Raw genomic sequence first — 23,950 nt, forward strand, 5'->3', positions numbered from 1 at the left:
ACACTTAAAGTGTTCCCTTTATTTTTTTGAGCAGTATATATTATACTGTTAGACAAGTTATCAGTACTCTTCAAGTGTACTTGGAAATCAGCCTTGTAACTGAATAAAAGATAAAGTAAAAAAAAGAAAAGAAAAATACTGACAACAAAACCTGAGAAATCATGTTTATTTTTTAGTCTCTTAGGAATATAATAGTTAAACTAACTTTTGATTCATTTTCCGCTCTTTTTTATTTCCCTTAAGTTTTTTTTTAAAATGAGCATTTAAGTATTTTGCTGGAAATACACTGAAAAAACAAAACAGGCAATCCAACTTTAAAAAAAAATTGTTTATTTGTTTCAAGTAGTCCAGTCAAGTTTATTCAAGTGAATATACTCAGCTTAAGTTGTCATGTTAAACAAGTGTGAATAAATAACGCTTGACGAACTTAAAGAGCTCCATTCCCTTAGTGTATAACTAAAATGTTTTTAGCATTATATTTTAATAAGAAAAAGAAGGTGACATGCATTTAGATGAATGCGTTGACCAGTTGATGTGTTTTTGCTTACAGATATTCAAACAATAAAACAAAACTCAATGAAAGTGGATGCATCTTAAAGTCAGCACAGCGTGTGAAGTGTGTGCTCAGGTAAATGGGTTGGCTGTGGTTTCTGATGCATGCTGGCGTGACTCTGTGCCGAGGATCTGCGGCATCTTCAGGATAAGACCTGGACTCAGCAAGCCGATCTCATAGTCTGGCCCGACTGCTGGGGGAAGAGGGGGAGGCTGTAAGAGGATTGGACTGGCTACGGCCGCACGTGAGAGCCAGACTCACCGACTTCTTCGCTGCAGTGACCCAGCCGTCCCACATACACCAACTACAAAGAAAAAAAAAAACTTACAACTTCAGGTCGGACACTGGATCCTGGATGACTGGTTGGGTCGCCATGACTGTCCCAGACACGTCCAGTGTTGTTCTGCTATTTCTGCTTAATGCAGATCAGATATCATAGTTTGGTCTTTGACTTTTATATCTTGTTTTGTGTGGTTCACATATGAAAGTCAAAAGTTTTGCTTTTTTTTTAGTCACTATGAATCACAAAATAGGGACAAGCTCCAGAAACTGAATGTATAATAGGACTACAGTGAAAATACTGGCAGCTGTGGTCACCATATAAATCCGTACACATTTTACCGTATTTATACGATAAAACTATGGCAACACAGAATCTTACCATATAAATACATATTTTAATGTATTTATACAGCAAAATTATGGCTGTATTTATTATTATTATATTATTACCGTATTTATACGGTAAAATTATGGCAACACAGAATTTTACCATATAAATGTGGATTTATATTGTAACCACACCTGCCAGCATTTTACCTTAAATCAGACACTTTTTTTTTTTACAGTGTATAAGTTATGTTTAAAGATTTATTAAAAGCACAAGAAAATATATCTAAATAAAGGACACAGCCATGAAACTTACCACTAAAGTAGTTTTTTCTGGTGTTAAAATGTATATTTGCATATAAAAAATCTATTTTTGCAATAAATTTACAATATTAAACAAATAGTTAACAGTTTGCCCTGCGACAGACTGGCGACCTGTCCAGGGTGAACCCCGCCTCCCGCCTGGAACGTAGCTGGAGATGGGCACCAGCAACCCTCCCGACCCCATTAGGGACAAGGGTGCACAGAAAATGGATGGATGGATGGATGGATAGTTAACAGTTTTGTTTCTTCAGAATAACTGAATTTATCATTGTATACTGTATGTTTCCACTGTCATTTGCAGTCGTTTGCATTGTTTTGACCTTTTTTAACTATTTTCCCATTACAACTTTCTTTTTTTTTTCATATGTCTTACTTGCATATTATTTATCTACTGTATTTACCTATTAATTTGGGGGTTAAAATGCGGTTTCAAAAGCACTATTTGATGAATGTTTGATGCATTTTGTACAATATATCCAGATAGGAGTGATATTGTAAGACATGTTTTTATTAAACCATAGTTCTCTAAACCCTATTATTATATTTCAAATTAAATACTTAAATGCTCATTAAGAAAATTTCTTAAGGGAAATAAAAAAGAATCGGCAAAATGAAAGGACGTTCATTTTTCTAGCTGTTAACAAATTACTAAGCAATTCAGAAATGCATTCTGTGTAATAAAAAAAGTGGCTGTCTGGTTGGAAGAAGTGTTGTGTGAATCTTGACATTTGAAGGAATGAGCAAGGGCAAAAACGGTGTTCATAAGCCCTTCCACAATAAATCAGAAGTGACAGAAGATTGACAGTAAAACAAATCAGTCCAGAATAGCCACCGACTGGAGGTCAAAGATGAAGCGAGAAAACGACTAACAAGGAAAAACAACATTTTGTTCTTGTTTAGATGAGGTAGCACCGTTCACATTCTCCGCTTGATGTGAAACTTGGACAGATGTAATATATGCAGGTGTGTTGTAAAGAGATGAGCACATTAACAAATAACCCTTTGGATGTTCAATAAACCACAGACACTTTTTTAAAATGACTGTCCAGAATGATAAAAAAAATTAATACTACTCAAAAAAAATTGTAATGTTGCTATGTAAAAGACCAAAAGCAGAATAAAATACACAGCACACCTGATGTTTGACATGTGTAAACTTTTCCTCCTAGTTTATTCTCAGCTCAACATTTTTTCTATTTACTTTTGCATTTTACAAAAAATAAATGAGTTCAAACGCAAGCAATACACCCAAATAACTTACTTTAAAAATTTACTCTTAATATTTTTTGCTCAGTATTATTACAAAGGATTGTATTTATTTAATTATTGTAAAGGAAACGTTTTTGCAGCCCAACAGTGACTCATTATTTTTATGTACCCTTTGATTCTATGTAGAATAAATAAAAAATATTCTGGATATTGTAGTCACTGAGGCAAAAAGATAACAACAAAAAACTATAACATGATTTAAGGAGCTCTCTTTAAGCTGCACAAAAATGATTGACTCTAGTAAACACTGGCATTTACCCAAAATGCTCAGTGACAAACTTAAAGTCTTTTCTAATGTTACTTTAATGCACTCACCATTAAAGTTGGAGTACAACATAGGTGTGTACTGAGCCCCTTTCTGTACGTACTAAACACTAATGAATGTAATTCACCAACCAACTATTCTTTAAATTCTCCACTGACAATGTTCACAAATTACCAATTTAATATATCAGACCAAAGCCCACCAGTTTATAATGTAATGCATATATATTTTACTTTAATATCAACAAAACAGAACAAATAATCATTAAACTTCCCTCATTCCAACAGCACATTATTATAGACAACTATAGTACTGGAAATGGTGGAAAACATGACATATTTCAGATTCATTGGATAATGAACTCACCTTAGAGCTGTAAATGTGGTGAAATGTGTTTATTCTAAGCATTAATTTGTAGTTTTGAAAATAATTACACATACTTTTGACATTTGTATTTATCAGAAATGTTTAAAAAAAAGACATTCCTTCCATCCTTTCCCAGAAGTAGTGCATAATTCTTTACGATCGTTCATTACGTTTGTTTTTATACATAAAATGTCTCAGATGACACACAGCATATTGAAAAATGTTTAAAACTGTCACTTGATTTAATCATTTTCAATTCTAATCTGTGACAAAAATATTTGCTTAGTCCTTGTTTGTGAGGCTACAATTAGCAGCTATTTCAAACACTTTAAATATGTTATTGCAGGATTTGCATATTAATAATTTACTTGACCAAACAGTTTGAAAGACTGAACTTGTTTTCCTTTTTGTCTAATTTCTCATTTTCTTTTTTAGACTCTCTTTTGTGTTTTATTTTTATTACTTTCATTATATATTATGGCACGCAGCAGACTTATCTTTAGGCTTTTTAGCCCTATAATCAGTAGCATATTTGTGCCAAACTACAAACTTTGAAGGGGACAAGCCAGGATCAGCAGAAACAAATCTAATGGAGTCATGCCCATTATTTTCTTATTTTGTTGAGAATTTTATTTCATCCTCTGGGAAAAACTCCTCATAAATGTTTTCCATTCATGTGTTCTCCACGTACTCATTGTTTGTTGCTGTATCTCGTTTGAAGACTTGGCAGAGTGGTGTAGCAGTACCCGTTTCCATCAACAGATGGCAGCACAAGGGAGGTCTCTGAATAAACCTTTATTTATTTATTAGGGTTTGTTTTTATGACCTGGCGCCTTCATTCTTTTAAAAATGATTCACGTTTATCAACACTACAACTGCGCACATGTCATTTTCCAGCATTTTTGTGGTGAAAGTCGTTGCAATTTAACTGACGCGACTAAATCACGTCTATTTTAGATCTGTTAACATGTAAATAATGAGCATTATGTTTAGATCTCGGGCAGATTGTCTAAAATCAGAATAATTTTTCGGATTACTCTTTTTCTTCAAGAACTGAGACGCAGATTTCAATCGGATGAAAAAACAGATTAATCAGTTTGATGAGCAAAGACAGTTTTAGAATATATACCTGCAAAAGCAGCTTCCGTTTTTAATTTCAGTCTGATCAGTTTTACTAGTGAATAATCCTAATCAGAGGCATAGGCAGATACCGGGATCAACATAAATGGCTATAGCTGCCCGTGTTTATGGCGTAATGATATCATCCCGACTGTTTACCCGTCATTGTCACTATCTGATCAAGCAGCTTCCTGCAGCAGCGCCACGTCTGGCTGACAGCGGAACTGCAGGACGTCAAGCTAGGCACGACAGCGCTGCAACTTCCTGGCTGAAACTTGCTAAAATAAAACACAAGATTATGATCATGATCCAGGGTGTATTCAAAGTTACAGGGGCAAAAATAGCTTAATGTGTTTATGTAAAGCTACATATATGTTCATCATATTACAAAAAAAACTCTTCACTTCAAAAACAAAGAGAAAGAATCCAAATAAATCTACTCTATCAAACTGATAATGGCTAATATGTTTGAAATAACTGTCTTCTTCAACTCCCAATGGTTACCTCGAAAGAAACGCAAGCATTTTCTTTCTTTTGCCTGATTTTGTTGTTTTATAATTGTGTTATTAATATAAATTAATAGCTTTTTGGTCTTACCAATATTTCCACATAACTTTATATTTTGGTTCGTTTGATTATGTAAGTTATAGATATTACTCAGTACTCTAATTACCTTATTTTTTACTCTACATGTGTAATTTGTTACTTTTACTTGAATTTAAAAAAATATATTGACATGATGCTACTCTTACTTGAGTAAAATCTTTTGGGTACCCTCTGGTGTCTAGTTTGGAAAAACAATAAGATATCATATAACTAGACGTAAAAATATTTCTTGAACTCACCTTAAGTGTGCGTGCAGTTGATTGTTAGAGTCCTGTTCTACTTTCAGGACGTATGTCCGCTCTTGCGTGCGGGTTTTTGCGTGCAGCTTGACGCAGCCAGCCCCGTCTGTAGCTGCTTGCTGGCTGCTGCAGGCGTGCTATTTTGCAGCAGCGGAGACACCTCTGCGAAATGCCTTTTGTATGCCCGGCTGGTGTTTTTTCCTTGTTTTTTTTTTTTTTTTTGGTTTCGTGAGGGGTCCTATCACAGTGTTTTTGTAGCCATGCTCTGCGCTGGGTCCGGCGGGGCTGTCCTAGCTGACTGAGCCGCTCCGGCAGCGGTGGGTCCGGGTGCAGTGCACAGCCGGGGGATGAGGCCTACTTGTTAAAGCTCCCCCACCACCCCACCGTCGCGATGGCTGATGATCAACAACAACCTGGTCAGAAGCCTGCCTCGGGATTAGGCTCTCTTCCAGCGCTGGTGCCAGGACTCCAAGGGCCCGAGGCCAACGCGTTGCAGTTCAAAATAAAGAATTCAATTTGGTAAGGATGGTGCTGATCCATCAAAAGCTAGCCTCACAACCATCGTCTCTGACCAGGGTAGAGGTAGGGAGGCAGTGATCTGCACAAAGCGGCCGAGAATAACACGCGTTTCCCCGAGCTAGCCTCGGTTTCTTCACCGGAACACGCATGCAGGGATCCGGAGACGGTGTCCGGGTTCGGGGTGATGCGGTAATGAGACGGTAGAGACGGGCAGGTAGCAGCTCTGATCATTAGCATGGAGCCATAGGAGGCCATGTTATAATAGATGACACCAACCCCACCGGTGGTGCTGATGCTCAGGATGATGACAGGTGTCACAGCAGAATGCTGCACAGACTCGGACTCACTCTGATTTTCACCACGCTGCACACATGCCTGCACATTATACATGTAATTATCAGCTTTAAACATGTTTAGCCTGATTTCTGCTGTGCAACATCTGAATACCCAAATAGGATGATTTTAAAAACAAACCCTATATATGTTTATATATACATTTAATTCAGTAAGTAGGTAATAAACAATGTGATAGTTTAAGGTAGGGAAGGGCGATATGGATTTAAAGTTGATCGTGATGATTAGGGGTGCACCGCTTGCTGCAATAAGCAATAAATCAATTAATCGCATGAGTTCAATAATTTCCTTTTGCATGATTTATTGAAAAAAATCTTCAGTCTGATAGGCTGGTCTCAACTAATTGAAGGACAATTTTATTTAGAGAGATTTTATAAGCTGTTTCTGTTGTGTTTTTTATTTATTTTGGATATTTAAAATGTCTTCTAGTTAAGTGTTAAATGTTCATTTCAATTTAAAGTTTATTGATCTCTGAGAATGTGTTCTTGCATTATTTATGACATTACCATTATATTACTTGAAAATGGTCTCAAAACAACAATATTATCGTTTATCGAAATAACCTTTGGGACAATTTATCATCTAGCTGATTGGTGGATATTATCAGCCTATCACCATACTCCTAAAATTAAGAAAACTGGGACCGATTTATTGGTTGGTGGATTTATCAAAAGTCCCCTAATTGTGACAACGATAAAAGTGACCATATATAGGAAGTATTTATTGTTACTGTTTTAAGTAACTGTATGGCTGCAACTTTGTGTTACAAAAATTATAGCCTCCAAAACCCAAAAACCTGCTCTTGAAAAACATTTCCATTTGCAATATGCTTCCATAGAACACCAGTCACATCAAAAATGTGATTTATTATTACTAAATTGCAAATCGGAACTGCGTTTAATTATATTTTCCGGTTTATTTATATTTATTGATGCTTTTAGTGAACAAACAGTGGAAAAAATAGTAAAACTAACAAAACAGACAATGTTGGGGGTTTAAACATCATCAACTGGGATATATTGGCAACAGTAAATTAAAATTATCGTAATAAGAAATTCATCTCGATTATAAATTTATAAACTACATGATAAATCGTTTATCATTTAACTGGGTTCCTAGTATGAAAAAAGATTTGTTGTTGTTGCTGTTCTTAGATAAACAATACAATATTGTGTTGTTTATCATATTGTTTATCATTTATTGTGAGAAATTTCTTATAAGAATTTAAGTTTATTGTCAAGATAAATTTCACTTATTGATGTTAAATAGGAAACAAACCAAAACTGTTTGGTTTTTGTTTTGTGTTATGATCAGAAATTTTATTTTTGTTATTTTCTAAACTGTTTGTTTCCCGAAAGCATCCATTACACAAAACCTGATTAAATGCAGTTATTCTGTGCAGTTTACTGATATAAATCACTTTTTAAGTAAGTGGTGTAGTGAAAATGCTGATTGTAAATAGAAATATTTTTTCAAGAACAATATTTGTGGCGATATAAAGGCTGTGTCATGCAGTCACAGCCTTTCAGTTACCTATAAAAACAAGTAATAAGTTGTTTTTCTTTTTTATCATAATCCTTATTGTTATCACAATAGCACCACAAAATATCGTGATTAAGTCCTAAATCCATATTGCCCACCCATATTATGTTGCCTTTCATTTTCTTTAAATATTCATCATCCTTTGATGAATGAAAGCAATAAAATAACTTCCTATTTGCAAAGCAGTTTTTGATATCCATTGTGCAGATTTAAAAAAAATTATATTCACCCAAAAAAAGTCATCAGTTCCTCTGAGGATTGGAGAATATAATAATTTATAAATCCTTAAATTTTTACATTCAAGGTGCATTTGTTGTTTTTAAAATACAACACATAGCAAATATTAGTGTTATTTATAGTAATTTCTGAGCTTTTACTGTTTTTTTGATTATGTTTTGTTGGATTAAGGTTCATTCAGTATGATAACCACACAGAAAATCACCATTGTGGCCAATGTTGTGGCATTTACATCAAAAATTAAAATATTTATAACATGTTATAACTCTGTTTGTTTTCAAACAGAAAAAGCAACACACCGGTAAAATAATGTGACATATTGAGATATGTCCCATATCATATATACAGTTTATACCCAATTTTTCTTTCTTTTTTCTAACTTTTCCAATATCCTGATGTTCTCACTGCTCCTCTTAATTTTGATCTTGTCTCTAATAAAGTTTTTCAGCAGCTCCATTCAAAACTTTAAATCCTCAAAGTCGATTTCAATTCAATTAAAAATTTCCAAAAGGAATCTAAATGTTGTCGTAGTTCATGTCATCCAAACATCTTCAGAGTCGTCATAAATGGTGAAGCTGTAGCCAGGAGGGATCTCCAGTAGCAGTCAGTCTTGCAACAACTCCGAAGAGGCCTCTGACCCAAGACAGTCTCGTTTAGGTATCACTTGGGCATCTGAGATGCTAGTTAGCTGCTCTCATTTGTAAAAACAATAACCTGTTGCCATAGTTACACATCATCGAGGACAGCTTCACTGCATTCAAAGCTAGAAGGAATAAGAAAATGTTTACAAAAGAGCAAAGAAGAAGAGATACATGAACTATTGTAGTAAATTAATGTGATTGTGATGCAAATTGTTCTGATATTGTTTTCTTTCTCATTGTAGCAAATCTGTACAATCAAAAGTGGACAGCATATTGGTAAGTTACTGGATCGCCAACTATATGTTTTTTTCCCTTTAATATCTCATCATTTTACATCAAATATTACATTATATTATACTAACCCTAACATGTTGTTTATTGTAATTTTTCAAATAAGCTAACTTACTGAAATTTGTTTTTAATTTTAATTATTATTATAACTATTATTTTTATTTTATTAAAAAATCTAATTCAAAGAAATTTTATTTATAATAAATGTAATTATTCAAATGAATAAATTCATTTCTTTATTCAAATAACACATTTATTTATTTATTTATTCAAATAAATATTTTATTTTTGTATTCCAGTAAATAATTAATTATTTATTTGAATAAATACAAAATTAATACATTAATAATTAATAATAATAATAACAGAAGTATTTTAATTTCAACCTATGTGTGCAGAGTTTGGCAGCCCTCTGTTCTAACATTCCTAAAATACATTTACATAAATACATTTTACTTCTTTAAATCAAATTTAAAAAATTACATTTTATTTTAAATCTTACGGAACATTTAATAAAATTTAAACTTTACTTCATTATTTAATCAGATTTATTTGAATAAATAAATAGAGTTTATGTATTAATGTTTTGTATTAACTTATTAAATTGGTTTTGCAGTATTTTACAAATATATACGCTTTTTAGATGTATAAATCTTCAAATATATTTTATACATTGTATACAAGATATTTTTATTTGAAAGTATTTGATGCTTTCTGTTCCTGCATATTTATTTATGAACGTTTGCAGGTTTATTTTTAGATTTTCTAATCAGAAAAAGCAACACGTTTCTCCTCTGCTGGCTCTATTTGTCAACATTTAGGCTTGGATTTGTTGCAGCTGAAGTGAATCACAGATGTTTTTCTCTACAAGGCGGCAACGGTGACATCAAAGCGATGTGATCACGCTTTGTCTATTTTTTGTCACACAAATAAAATAGAAAGTATTTTAATTTCGACCGATATGCGTAGAGTTTGGCAGCCCTCCGTTCTGTTGCTCCTAAAACCTGATCCACCGCTTGGCTCCTCTGATGCGAAAACATCAAACGAGATCCGAATGACGCGATTATAAAACGAGACGTGGAAGAGGCGGATTCTGTCTTTTGTTTCCCGGCCTAAAATAAATAAAACATCTCTAATATATGAATGCATTCATGTTTTTTTCAGAAGTGGAAGAAACATGGTTCCGACACAGTCTGGAAAATTATTTAATCTGATGTTTTTTTTGTTGTCTGGAGAGAAAATGGAGAAAAGAAAACCAGGTTTTAAAAAAACAAGTTTGAATTTCAGACTTTATCCTAATCTTTGTGTCCTTACTTTCTTTCCTTTTGTTTTCCCTCTTTCCTTATTTATGTTCTTCCCTTCTTCCTTGCGTTCTTTATTTCTTGTATCCTTTCTTCCCACCTTCCATCTTTGTGTCCTTCCTTTGCTTCCTCTCTCCCTTACGTTCTTCCTTTTTCCTGTTTTTCATTTCCTTATTTTTTCCCTTAACCTTTGTGTCCTACTTGTCTTCTTTCTGTTTTTCCTTCCTTCTTTGTATTGTTGTATCCTCTTTTACTTCTATCTGTCCATTCTTTATTCTTTGTATACTGAAAATACTTTGTCAGAAGTAAAACATTAACAGTGTGGATCTTTTCAAACATAATCCAGTAAATATTTCTTTGTTCCCTTTAAGATAATTTTAAGAGATATTTCCAGGAATATTGCTTCATACATTCAGAAATATTTCAATGTTTTTCACTGGTTGAATTAAAAATAAAAGTTTAAGTTTCTCCCACAAACTTAAACTTTTAAAACTGCCGCTGAAGCCTTTTGTTTTGGTAATTTGTAACCGAGGCCCGCTGTCGTTTCCAAACAGGATGTGCGACTCGTAGTAAACGCCGTTTTCAGTGGCGTCTGATTGGCTGACGACTCGTTCATTTGGGTTCTCATGGCAACAAAAAGGCAAACAGACGAGTGAGACGCGATATTAATCCATTCTTAGAAATTCAGCAGAAGGCCAGTCGGAGCACTCAGATGGTTCTGCAATCTTGAGTATTTTTATATCGCTGATATTTAAACACTAAAGCAGCTAGCTGCTATATTCACAGTAAATTTGCCTTAGAATCGCCTTGGCATTTACTTAAATAGATCACTTTTTACCAGTTAGTTTGGTTATTTAATTTGACTGCGCTGTAATATACTTTAGATCAAACCAGATTTGAATCTGTGTTTATAATTAGATTGTTTGAAACTGATGAGATGTAATAATTGAGCCTGTTTTATTTTAGATGACATTTATTTTGATTTGCATCTATATAAACATAACGCACTAAATTGAACGTTCTGAACAGAGGTAAATAAACCAATGTTTACGGAAAAACGGACTTTTCCAGTTCGCTATGCTTCTAATATACAATCAGAGAAAAAGAAAGAAAGAAAAGACACAAGAAAAGAAAGAAGGATAGATTGAAGGACGGAAGGAAGGAGGGAGGGAAGGAATCAAAGAGAAATTTGAGTTAGGAAGGTCACAATTAAGAAAGGAAGGAAGGAAGAACACAATGGATGACATAAGGAAGGAAAGATTTAGTGATATAAGGAAGAAAAATGAAACACAGAATGGAGGAAGGAAAGAGATAATTGAACTAGGAAGGACACAATAAAAAAGAGAAATGAAGGAAGGACACAATGAAGAGCATAGGGAAGGAAAGAAGGGACAAAAGAGGAAAAATTGAGGGACATAAGGAAGAAAAAGAAAAATGGAAGAAAGGAAGGAAAGGAGGGAAGAGATAATTAAGTTAAGAAGGACACAAGAAAGAAAGAAGGAAAGAAAGAAAGGACACGATGAAGAACATAAGGAAGGAAGCAATGGTAGAAGGAAGAAAGAAAGGAACATAATACAGGAATGCAGGACACAGGAAAAAGAAGAAACGATTAAAGGACAAAGGAATGAAGGAAAGAGGAGATAATTAAAAATAAGGATAGAGGAAGGAAGATTGGACAAGTTGAAGGACAGAATGAAAGGTGGAAAAAAGGGAAAGGAAGTATCTGAGGAAGGGAGGAAGGACACAGAGAATGAAGGACGAATGGAAGGACAAAATTTAGACAATAAAAATCTGGAAATACAAATACTCTAAATTTTAAATGCTCCACACTTCTCCAGGTTCTGTAAGAATTTATAAGCAAATTAAATGGTAATAAATTATTTTTTATGCCATGTTTATTTAAACAATCTCTCCTTTGTGTTGTTTTTTTACAGCAAGATGTTGAGAAGTTTACAGACATCGAAAAGCTCTACCTCTACCTTAAGTTGCCTTCTGGTCCCAGCAGTGGCAATGATAAAAGGTAGGAAACACAACAAACTAAAGTTTAACGCTTTGCTTCTTCCTCACAGGAAAACCTTTTTATTAATTTCTTTTACATTCTTGAACTGTGTGTCACTTCTGCCAGCTATTAAAATCCCTGTTCACTGGCTAAAATCAAGCTGAACAAGTTTAATGGCAGCTTTATTTCCTATTCGCCACATTTATTTATTTATTTTTTACCTTTTTTGCTGCATCATTTTTGATTATCAGTATGAACCAAAACACTGAAATATCTATGGATTCCTGCTCTATACCTAGCTGTCTGTGTGTCATTTGTTTCCCCATATCTATTCATCACTCCGACCCCCAAATTCTGCCCATTTGGACTGGGAATGAGAGGGGGTCCTCTACTGCTGGATTATGGTATTACAGTTTCTGTATTCGCAAGAAAAATGATGCGGAGCAGTCCAGGACTCGGCGCACTCACCAGATTTCTCTTTTGTTTTGGCCCCTTTTCAGTGATCAGAGTTCCATGTCGTCGAGCCGTACTCAACAGATGTATGCATTCAACTGGATACGCAATCACCTAGAAGAGCACCCGGAGACGTCCCTCCCCAAGCAAGAGGTGTACGACGAATACAAGTGGGTGAAGCGAGAGATACGCAGAAAATGTATTTAGTTTTAATGAGAAGTGATGTAAAAACAATCTGGTTTTGTTCAGGAGCTATTGTGACAATCTTGGCTACAATCCACTGAGTGCAGCAGACTTTGGGAAGATCATGAAGAATGTCTTTCCCAACATGAAGGCCCGTCGTCTGGGCATGAGGGGAAAATCCAAATATCCTTACAATGAAATCAATGTGTTCAAACACTGAATAAATGTTTATTTATTGCAGATGTCCAGTTCCAGATTTTGTAAAGTTAATTGCTATAATTAGCAGTATTCTTCTTTCCAGATTTCTTACAGTGATCAGTACTCTGCAAAAACACAAAATCTTACCTAGTATTTTTGATTTACTTTGTGTTGCAGATATCTTATTACACTTGAAAAGAGACAAACTAGCAACTTTTCAGCAAGTTGTAAGATCTTGTTTTAAGTCAATAATTCTTCAATATTGATAAAATACCAATATTACCAATAAAATGTCCTATTTTATTTGATCAAATAAAATATGTTATTTATTTATCAAAACAAATAAAATATTTATTTTATTTATTTGTTCTACATAATATATATATATATATGTGTGTGTGTATGTATATGTATATATATATACGTACAGTACAGACCAAAAGTTTGGACACACTTTCTCATTGAATTCAATGAGAAAGTGTGTCCAAACTTTTGGTCTGTACTGTATATATATATATATATATATATATATATATATATATATAAGGCTGCACAGTGGCACAGTTGGTAGCACTGTTGCCACCAACTGCAGAAATGACCAACTGAAGGTCCTGGGTTCGATTCCCGGCCCAAGGTCTTTCTGCATGGAGTTTGCATGTTCTCCCTGTGCATGCCCCCTGCATTTCAAAGTGGTTTCAAGTTTGTGACAACCTGGGAACTTTGGTTCCTGATGCCAAGATAATTAGAGAATCATCCTCGGTTTGGATCCGACTCTTGTTCTGAAGCCTTAACTCCTTCGCACATACTGCTACAGCGGGTTAAGAAAGAAAGCTTTTGTTCACATGCCATCCCTACCCAACCTGGATCTGCAGAAATCTGGTGACGGGGTGAGTTGCAGCAAATCTCGCTTCACTCAAACCTTACTAAACCATTTCAGTATTCCTAAACCGGCTCTGCTGCTGTTTGGACAGTGTGAGCTGATGGAGTCAACAGGTCAGTCTCCCAGCGCCGAGGATGAGATGAGATCCGCGGCCTGCGGGCTGGTGTGTGAGTGGGCTCAGAAGGTGCTGAGCCGTCAGTTTGACAGCGTGGAGGACCTGGCTCGCTTCCTGCTCAACAGTCACTACATTGGTACAAAGTCCATGGCTGCTCTCACTGTTATGACTGGAACACCCACAGGTAGAATACCCGCTGCAGGGATCGGATCTGTTTGTGTGTGTTGGACGCTCACTCTGCCGATGCTAGAAAAAAAGCGGACTGACTGGTTTACGTTCTTTTAATAACTTCATATGTTTGCTGTTGTATGCACAATATTTTTAAAGCAATTTACAGATAAACAGATGTTTTCTTTTTGCTATGAATACATCCTACTCCATTATTATCTGCAACAAAAACACAAATAAAGCAGATAATATTATTATTGAAAGAGTCAGGCAAATATACATTTTTACTGTAATAATCAAGTGTTACTTTAACAACAGCACACATATCCAAAATCTGACTTGTTTTTTACTTTGGCACCAAATTTATAACTCTTCCAAACATCAACAGTAAACTTTTTTACAGTAGTTAATCTATTTATCTTCAGTATATGTATAATATGTGGCTATTTCCACATATCATCAACATAATTGACATATACCTAAGAAATTTGGTTATTTTGTTTTGAATTTTGAGATTTACTGATTGACACAGAAGTAGAATTTTTAGAGTTTAAATTCTAAATTTTGTGAAAAAAGTCGGAATTTTGAGATTAAAGTCAGGTTTTATTTACTTGAAGCAGTTCAGACAGTAAATGAACAGAGACAGAAGTGTGGAAAACATTCAGCAAATTTCTGAAAATGTAATTTTGACATGCGTAATGTGTCTGATCTCTATAGATTCTTCTTGAACTGTTCTTGCCTTGACAGGAATGAAGACCCCAACTCCAGCCTCTGCATTTGTTCCCACTGCTGAGGCAAACTCTTTCCAGCCCCAAGTGAAGACTCTGGCATCGCCCTCTGTTGACGCAAAGCAGCAACTGCAGCGCAAAATCCAGAAGAAGCAGCAAGAGCAGAAGCTTCACTCACCACTGCCCAGTGAGACGCAGGTGAAGCGGACAGAGGCCAGTACACCCGGACCCACCATCCCCTGTGGCAGTCCTGCTCTGCTGTCCCCTCAGCCAACCATAGGAATCGTAGTAGCAGCCGTCCCCAGCCCAGTCCCGGTACATGTCCTGACTTTTTCTCCATTTTCTTATCTCCAGAGTAGGACTGCGATTATTTTAGTCATCACACTGCAAAAACACCAAATCTTACCAAGTATTTTGAGTCTGGTTTCTAGTGCAAATATCTTAGTACACTTGAAATGAGACAAAATCAACTCAAAAGTAACTTTTTATCAAGACATAGAGGCTTGTTTTAAGTAAATAATTCCTATATATTGATGAAAAAGTGCTAGTTCCATTGGCAGATTATCTCATTAACAAGAAATGTTTTCCATTATATAAGTGAAATAACCTGCCAATGGAACTAGTACTTTTTCATCAATTCCTTAAAAACAGCTGGCTAAATCTTGCTGAAAAGTTACTTTTTAGTTAGTTTGTCTCATTTTAAGTGTTCTAAGATATTTGCACTAGAAACTAGACCCAAAATACTTGGGAAGACGTGGTGTTTTTGCAGTGCACTCCATAGTGACAAGCTTGTCAGAAATGAAAGCGTTGTGCAACACCGATAATCATCGTGCAGGAATACTGTGCACTACATAGTAAAACATCATTTAATGAAGCCTAAAGGAGTTTTATGAATCAAAGCACTCAAATCATTTGATGAATCGTTACAGCCCTACTCCAGAGATGTGGTTTATGTGTATAAGTGTACCAATAAATGGTGTTTTGTTCCTCAGGTACAGAGAAACAGGCAGTTGATGACCTCACCGAGCCCTGTGGGGACAGCGGAAGGAAAAGTGTTGCCTGTAAACTTCCAGGTTGTCACTCAGTCTCTCAAACAGTCTCCCAAGACACCCCAGAATGTCCCAGCAAGTCCCGTGGGAGACAGACTGGCACGACATGGCACGCGGTATGCCCAAATCCTTCCCAAGCCCTCTGCCACGAGTGCCATAACCCTGCGCTCCCCACCCACGCTGCTCATCACCAACAGCCCCATAAAGACCGTGATGCCCTCTCCCCACGTCAGCTCTGTCAACGTGGTGAAGATGACGGCTATTGCTCTGGCCCCCAGCAGCAGCAGTAACAGCAGTGTGCGACCAGCCTCTGCCGGTGTGAGCGTCGCAGCTGCTTTGGACGATTCCCAGCTGTCCCAGAGCGGGAATTCGGCAGCTCCCCAGTCTCCTGCAGTCAAACCTGCTGCAACATTGACCCCAACCCTCTCTGCGGACGCCAAAGGGTTGTCGGACGCTGGAAGTGACAATAATTCCTTGTCTGGGACAGAGAAACATGTAGGAGGAGCCAAAGAGGAGAAAATGGTCAAATTCAGAGCTGCAAGTGAGCCAAGCTTTTTGGTTAAATGTTCCCCAGGACCAGAGAAAGGGTTGCGGACAAAGAGTGACTCCGCCTCCCCTCCCAGCTCTGCATCTGGGACTCAGGACAGCAATAACAGTAACTGCCATGACAGTACTTTGTACTTGACTGTTGATAATCAGAACTTCAATGGCAACACGTCGTCCAACGGCTCGTCCGCTGTTACTCTCACATCTAAGGATGCCTGCCTAGATGCCAAGAGCCCCAGGAAGCGTGCAGCGGGGGAATCCCACGTTATTCCTGTCAAGAGGGTGTTTATCTCCCAGCAACCGGTTGCTGTCATTGACAATCCCAAACCTGGGTTGAACACTGCAATGAAGAGAATTCCTAGACCAGGAACCCCTGCGAGACCAGAGAGTGCCCCCTGCAAAGGGATTGCCAAACACACGGCGTTGGGGCCCACACAGATCCTTGCACTTACAGACGCACCTCTCACGCACACCGAGGGGACGCAGACTGCCGCGAAACAGCAAGATTCAAAACACGAGGACCATTCCATCGCTGTGGATCCCTCTGCTGGACCAGCAGGAAGCAACGCGTCCGACCACACGCTACTGCAGCAGATCACCGGGGACCCTCGTGCCGTTACGGCCAACTCAGGACCACACGAAGCCTCTGTGAGCGATTTAAAGAGCACAATCTGGGAGCCTCAGCAGATACCAGCAGAACACAAACAGGCTCCCACTGACCAGCTCTCCATGATGGCTCAACCGTCCGATGCCTCGGGCCAGCTCACCCTCACGCAGATGGTCGACTTTGCCAGTTCTCAGCCGAACATGGACTACTTCTCGTTCAACGATGACGACATGACGCAGGATAGCATTGTGGAAGAGCTGGTCCAGATGGAGGAGCAGATGAAACTGAAGGGCCTCTTTGGGAACTGTGTTGATGTGTCCGGGTTGCAGGGTCAGTCGGCCGGCGGTCAGGGCTCTATCCTTGCCGCCCATCAAACCAGTTCGACCTTCTACCACTCGACTCACAGCAGCACCACCCCGGTTCAGACCCCCACCCCGACTCCGACACCCACCCCGACGCCAACTCCCACTTCTGAGATGACGCTCGCGCACAGCCTGACCCGAGAGAGCCCCTGCTCCCGAATGGCTCCCGTCACCCCCATAGATGGAGCAATGGGCCGGCACACCCCAATTAGCACGCCGCTGTCCAACTGCAGCAGCAGCGTGCCGCCGAGCCCCGTGGAGTGCAGGAACCCTTTTGCTTTCACTCCCATAAATTCGAGCATCACGGGATATCATGATGCGAGTATCGTCTCCAGCAGCCCTGTCAAACCCATGCAAAGGCCCATGGCAACGCACCCTGACAAGGCCAAGCTGGAGTGGATCAACAACCGTTACAACAGTAACTCTGCCGGACCTCTGTCTAACCACAGCATCGGGATTCTGCCAAGCTACCAAGACCTGGTGGACGATCAGTTTCGCAAACCTCACGCATTTGCAATTCCTGGCCAGTCGTTCCAGTCTCAGGCGAGCCAGGACGGCGCTCACTTTGGACGCATTACTCCAATTTCTCCAGTGCAGCAGCAGCAGGCAAGTGGTGTAACGACTCCCACCAAGCAGGAGAGTTTTGCCGTACCTGCACCGCTAGATAACAAGGCTTCCGCCTCAACTGCGTCCAACACTTTCCGCTGCCGCAGTGTTAGTCCCGCCGTGCGGCAGAGGAACGTCAGTGGTAATACCAACCCTCCAGCCACCACCACGAGCACCACAACAACGACTCAAGCCGTGGTCTCACCCTTTAACTCCCCCATAACCTCGGAGGTGCTCAGCATCCTGTCCAACAGCCAGACTGTCAGTTCTGTGCACAGCATGGTGCAGCGCAGCCAGTCTGTACCTCTGAACATCATGATGCAGAGCGAGATGCTGCCTGTGCAGGGTCAGAGTAACACCGCCAAGATCACCAGCGTCCTCCTCAGTAAGATGGAAGCAGACGGAGACGACTCCGTCCGTGGTCTGGGCATCAACAACCTCCCCTCTAATTACACGGCCCGCATGAACCTCACCCAGATTCTAGAGACGGCTCCGAGCTTCTCGGGAGGAACCGCGTCCCAGAATCAGCTGCCTGTCAGCTCCAGCCCTGCTGCCTTCGAGCTCCAGCAGCATGGCTACCTCACAGCTGGGGACACTCAAGCACAAGCAGGTCCCAGTGAGCAAGACCAGCACCAGCAGCAGCAGCAGCTCCGAGAAGATCCCGCGCAGACACAACCGCAGCTTCTCCTCCAGAGCACACAGCAGCAGCAGCAGGAGGCGGAGGATGAACAGCAGCAGCTCGATTTCAACAACACTGTCAAGGACTTGCTGGGCGAGGACGGACTCAATCCCAGCTCCCAACTGGTGGGTCAGGTCGCCTCGGAGCTCAACGCAGTGGCGTCCGACTTCTCCAATGACATCAGACTGACCTCAGATCTGTCCAGTAGCATCACTGACCTTAACACGTTGGACGCCAACTTGCTGTTTGACCCCAATCAGCAGCAGGAGCAGTACGAAGACTCGACACTGGAAGAACTAAAGAACGACCCACTTTTCCAGCAGATATGCAGTGATACTGTGAATTCTGGTTTTGAGTGGCTAGAGAGCAAAGACCAGCCTACTACCGTGGAGATGCTGGGTTAACGTTCTCTTCTACTCTGTATGATTTATGTTCTCTGTTTGTTCAGTTTGGTGCACATGTAATATATCTGTTTTTAACCCATAGTTTGTCGGAGTTTGTCTGGACTTTGGCCATTTGTTCTGTTCAAAGTGCCATGTTTACCAGAGCAATCTCCCGCCACCTTTCTTCCCTCACTCATCATTTGTCAACAATATTTCAGTATTTTGCTCACTTTTCTCCCTCATCTGAGTCTAAAATGTTAGCATTTCAAGAGAAGGGTGCGAACACTCTGTGGCAGCATGCACCAACTAACAAAGAGCAGATATGTGCGTTTTAAAGGGTAATCTTTATTAATGCAATATTTATACTTTACGAACAACAAAGGAATAGGAAATGCTTTGCAAATCTGGCACACGAGACTTCACCGATAAAGAAAAACATATTCTCCTTTTAACGTGTGCAGTTCAAGTTCAACCAAATGGAGACAATATTGGTTATCGTGCGTGGTATATGCACATAAAAGTTGTAGTACATTTGCCTGCCATATCAAAAAAATATAAAAAGGGCAGCATCTTAAGCTGCCAGGTGCTGAATTTCTGACATAATCTTTATATTTTTATCATAAACCAACATCAGTGAAAAACTGATTCATGTGTGAAACCTCTCAATGCCTATACTTCATGTACTGTTTATTATCTTCAAAAAAAGGGAGTTTGTGGGTCATTAGGAAGAAGATGGAGATGCAGGCCACTTTGTGGAGTATTTATTGAAAAAATTCAACAACTTGGCTGCCTTATTCCCAAAGTTTAAGGCCTTACGCCATTGTTAGATGAACTGTATATAGTATAATGTTAAGATATCCAGAGCTTCATCCTTTCATGGCAGCTGTTACTCTCATGTTTTAAGTTCCTTTCTCTGTTCTTGTTTTGCATTGTTACAAGATAGACGGGTGCTGCTCATTTCCATTTTTCATAAGTCTTTTTAGATGTTTCTTGGGAATGAAATGGAGCTGTTGGTGGCATTTCGTACCAGCCATTGGTACCAATTTGTACCTGCTAGGAGGGCATTTCATACCCAATTTGACAACTGAAGAGTTGAAGTGATTTTCCATGATCTCCTTATAGTTTGTATTTGGTTATGTAACAGCGAAAAATACTATTGCTTAAGCTGCGTTTCAGTATGCCACCCTGAACCCTTTCCTACCTGGAACCTTTTATATTACCCTGGCTGTATGTGGGGTGCAATGGGTGTTGTAAGGTGCAAAACCGTGTTGTTTATCTAAATGACGTCCAGAATGGCTGAAATGTAACAATTTAAAAGCTCCTTTTGACTTCAGGAACATTTTTCAGGAGTCAGTGTTGTTTTCTGGGCCCATTTTAAAGCTATTTCAAAACGATCCTTCTTGCCACGGGACTATTTTAGTGTTTTAGCCCTTTTAAGCTATTCTGCAAAAATAAAGACAGCTACAAGCCTTCTGGAAGATTAACACATTTCAATTTAAGTAATGAGGCGTTGCTCAAGGCCATCTACAACATGTTTCTCAGGCTTAAATTATTAAGTTTCTATGAAATTTAAAATGTTACATTAGAAGTGATTTTAATATAGCTTTAGTTTCAACATTTGCAGAAATTACTGAAAATCAGCAGAAATAAAAGTTCCTGTTGCTATTATTTTTGCAACAGGAGCGCCTGTCTCACATTCAGCTTCTGAATAAGATCTTGGTCAACAGTAGGACATAACCACTCACTGTCAGCATGCGCAATATGCTTGAACTGCACTGATTTGGACTCTCACATTGGAAATGCATTCCAGAAATGGCTAGGGTGAATTAGAAGAAAAAATAGTCCTATAGAAAATTTGATTCTGGGAGAAAACAATCAGAATGCGCCTTTATAGTCCGACTGTTGATTCAGTTTTGTGACTGTATTAAATACTATGTTCCAGTAGGAGGTGGTTGAAAGTAAAGTTAACTCTTCTTAGCCTCCTTCTCCCCAGAATTTAATTTCCTGGAACCATTTACGGTACATTAACCCAGCTGTTTGTTGCATACATTTTGACAGTATAATGAAAATCTGTGCTGTTTATGTCAATTATGTGCACACTAATAAGTGACTAAAATGCTTGGAGAATAAAAAACATATCTGAAATGTTTAGGACTCTCTCGCCACAAAGCTACATCATGAATTTTCACCAAAAGAGCTACCCTGCTACCAGGGCCGTTTTCTGGGGTGAATTCCCAGAAAACGGCCCTGACGGTTGGATTTAGTTCTGGTTCCTGCAGTGGAAATGATGAGGGTTAAAAAATGGTCCCATAAAAATGCACTGTTCCTGGAAAAGGTTACTGTATTTGAAACAAACCTTTAGTCATTTTAGTTCGATCAGGGGTCATGTTTGTTGCGATGTTTACTAAGTTTCATATGCGATGTTTACTAAGGTCCAAACAGGAATCAGAAATAAAATAAATGGAAATAGGCTGAGATTTCTATGAGCATTTCAATAATTCATAAAAACCCTTCACTAGCAACAGAAATGAACGGATATGCAAAGAATTACGTGTGGACTGATTTGTTTATGGAAAAGAAGCGATGAATTGGTGGGTTTGAACCGAAGAACCAACTCCATTGGTATCCAAGGTATTGGCGACAACCTTATTGGTGAAAACAAAAATTGCCACGCTGTCCTTTCAATTGTGAGATGTTTTTAGTTTTTTTGCACTCCCAGGCTAGAGAATTTCAACGGCATGGAGAAGGTTTTGCAAACCAGGAGGACCAACAGGTTCTTGCATGAGCTTCACGGAAATAATGTTTGTGCAGATCCAGGCCTCATTTTCATGCCAAAGACGATCCGTTTCAAGAATCGTAAGAGATTATTCCACACAGAAACACTCCGCGTTTAGCATCTACAACACAACAGGATAGTGGGGCAGCATCAGAAATTTAAGAGTTAAGGCTTAAGTTGAATTTTCTGTACAGTTTGTAAAATAGTGAAATGGTCACTGTCCTATGTTTTATAGGTAACCATGGACCTGAAAGCATGTTGAAACCATCACTACTAGCCAGGTAGGCTCTGTGATACAGTAGGATGCTTGCTTCAGTTTTTTGGCTATATTGTCAATGTTGTAAAAGTCATGTTTAAGCTCCATCTGTAAATACGATAGATACATAGAGATTTGGTGTATCCAGACACTATATTATGGCCATTATCTTAGCTAAGTATGTGCCATCGAAAAGAAAAAAAGAAGCTTAACAGATTTATAGTTGGCAAGATACTGTATGTTGTGTGTTACATTTCTGGCTCAGTGTGTTGTAACAGTAATGCTGTCTGGTCTCGCTTGCTGATTTTATTTGACTATTTTTATTATTATTTTTGGTTTTTATACTCAAAGATAAATAGGTCTCTGCAGTTGCAGAAGTGATGTGTGCTGTGAGCAGGATCATTAGCATGGTATATTAAGAAAAAAAAAAAGTTGTGATACTGTTAGCTGGTTGCAGACTTCTCTGTGACATTGTGCTCAAAGTTTGTCAGCAGACACTGGAGGAAAAAAAAAACAACAAAAAAAAAGTTTCAACAAACTTTGGAGGTTCACGTTATTGCACTAAATTTTTACGACACATGGCTTTGTTACACCTTTATGGACAAAAATAATAAATTATGATGGGTGCCCGCTTAGAAAAAGAATAAAAGGAAAGAAAAATATTTTTATGACAAGATGAGTAAGGAAAATAAGTGGATTGTCAGAAAATGACTAATTGTCTTGTAGCAAAATGTGCATTAATCTCAGTGAGATACACGTTTCTTACTCATTCTCATACATGAGAATACAAAGCATTGAGGGGGGGAAAAAAGCTAGAATAACCTTTTAAAACCTACATGCTCATTATGTTGATAAATGATTGTATACACGCATGTGTGATGACTTCTGTTGTATATTCTTGGTAACCACTGTCTTCTGTGATGTAGGCAGGTTCTGTTAACCAGACTGGCAGTGCTAGTTTCATGAGTTACTTTACATTTTTTTATTATTATTATTATGATTATTATTATTTTTATTATGTGTGACTGTGCTGTTTACTAAGTTAATGTTTTTCTGGAGTTTTTTTCAATTTGACATTTTCCTATTTTGATAAATGCATTTGTGAAGAAACATGTTTTCTCTTAATTACCTTCTTTAACAACATGGCACTGATATTTGACTTTAAATGAAGGAAATCCGCCTCTTTATGATTACAGCAGCTCCATCAAGCAGTGACTCTTGACTCTTTACCTTTTACTGACCCGAACCTGTTTGACTATCGTGTCTGTTTCTACCAGTGGAAGAAGAAAAAAAAAATCAACCCTCCTCTGTGTTGTTGTCTGGTGTTCTGCTTAATGTACAGCAGCTTGTTAATATTGCGAACGCGTTGTTTCTTTTTCAATGGAAAGTACTCACTGGTGAGATTTTTAAAGTGGTTTTAAAAGCCAATAAACTTTTTTAAAGAATGTTGGTGTCTGTTTATGTGGTGATTATTTAAAATTTGAGGCTTAAAAGGCTATAAATACAACTTGAATTTTCAATAAAGGGAAATACAAGTCTGTAAAACATTCTGATTGTCAGTTACTTCATCACTTGCGTAACCTATGCCAAAATTATATTAATATATTTTGAAATTATATATTTTATTATTGCTTTCTAAAAACACAAACTTTGTTGTTATATTTTGCATAAAGTCATTTTATGCAAAATACGGACAAAAAAGTAAAAAGCTTTAAATTGAATTAATC

The 23,950-nt window shown here is 38.1% G+C and overlaps 1 protein-coding gene and 1 long non-coding RNA gene across 2 annotated transcripts; one reads left to right on the top strand and one right to left on the bottom strand.

Moving 5' to 3' along the window:
• Nucleotides 1-317: 317 nt before the first annotated feature.
• On the bottom strand, nucleotides 318-5,472 carry LOC114155893 (uncharacterized). Its single transcript, XR_003597863.1, has 3 exons — nucleotides 5,351-5,472; nucleotides 4,665-4,783; nucleotides 318-857 (listed from the first exon to the last, which is right to left on the bottom strand). It is a non-coding gene; the product is annotated as an uncharacterized LOC114155893 (long non-coding RNA).
• A 1-nt stretch (nucleotide 5,473) lies between these two features.
• Nucleotides 5,474-23,668, top strand: rfx7b (regulatory factor X7b). The gene is made up of 10 exons (XM_028036024.1): nucleotides 5,474-5,869; nucleotides 8,886-8,919; nucleotides 12,170-12,255; nucleotides 12,600-12,638; nucleotides 12,735-12,857; nucleotides 12,937-13,053; nucleotides 13,871-13,955; nucleotides 14,040-14,247; nucleotides 14,979-15,274; nucleotides 15,952-23,668. The coding sequence occupies exons 1-10, from the start codon at nucleotides 5,742-5,744 to the stop codon at nucleotides 19,210-19,212; spliced, it is 4,377 nt and encodes a 1,458-aa protein (XP_027891825.1). The 5' UTR covers nucleotides 5,474-5,741; the 3' UTR covers nucleotides 19,213-23,668.
• Nucleotides 23,669-23,950: the final 282 nt, after the last annotated feature.

Source organism: Xiphophorus couchianus, chromosome 2 (genome assembly GCF_001444195.1).
Source record: "Xiphophorus couchianus chromosome 2, X_couchianus-1.0, whole genome shotgun sequence".
NCBI lineage: Eukaryota > Metazoa > Chordata > Actinopteri > Cyprinodontiformes > Poeciliidae > Xiphophorus > Xiphophorus couchianus.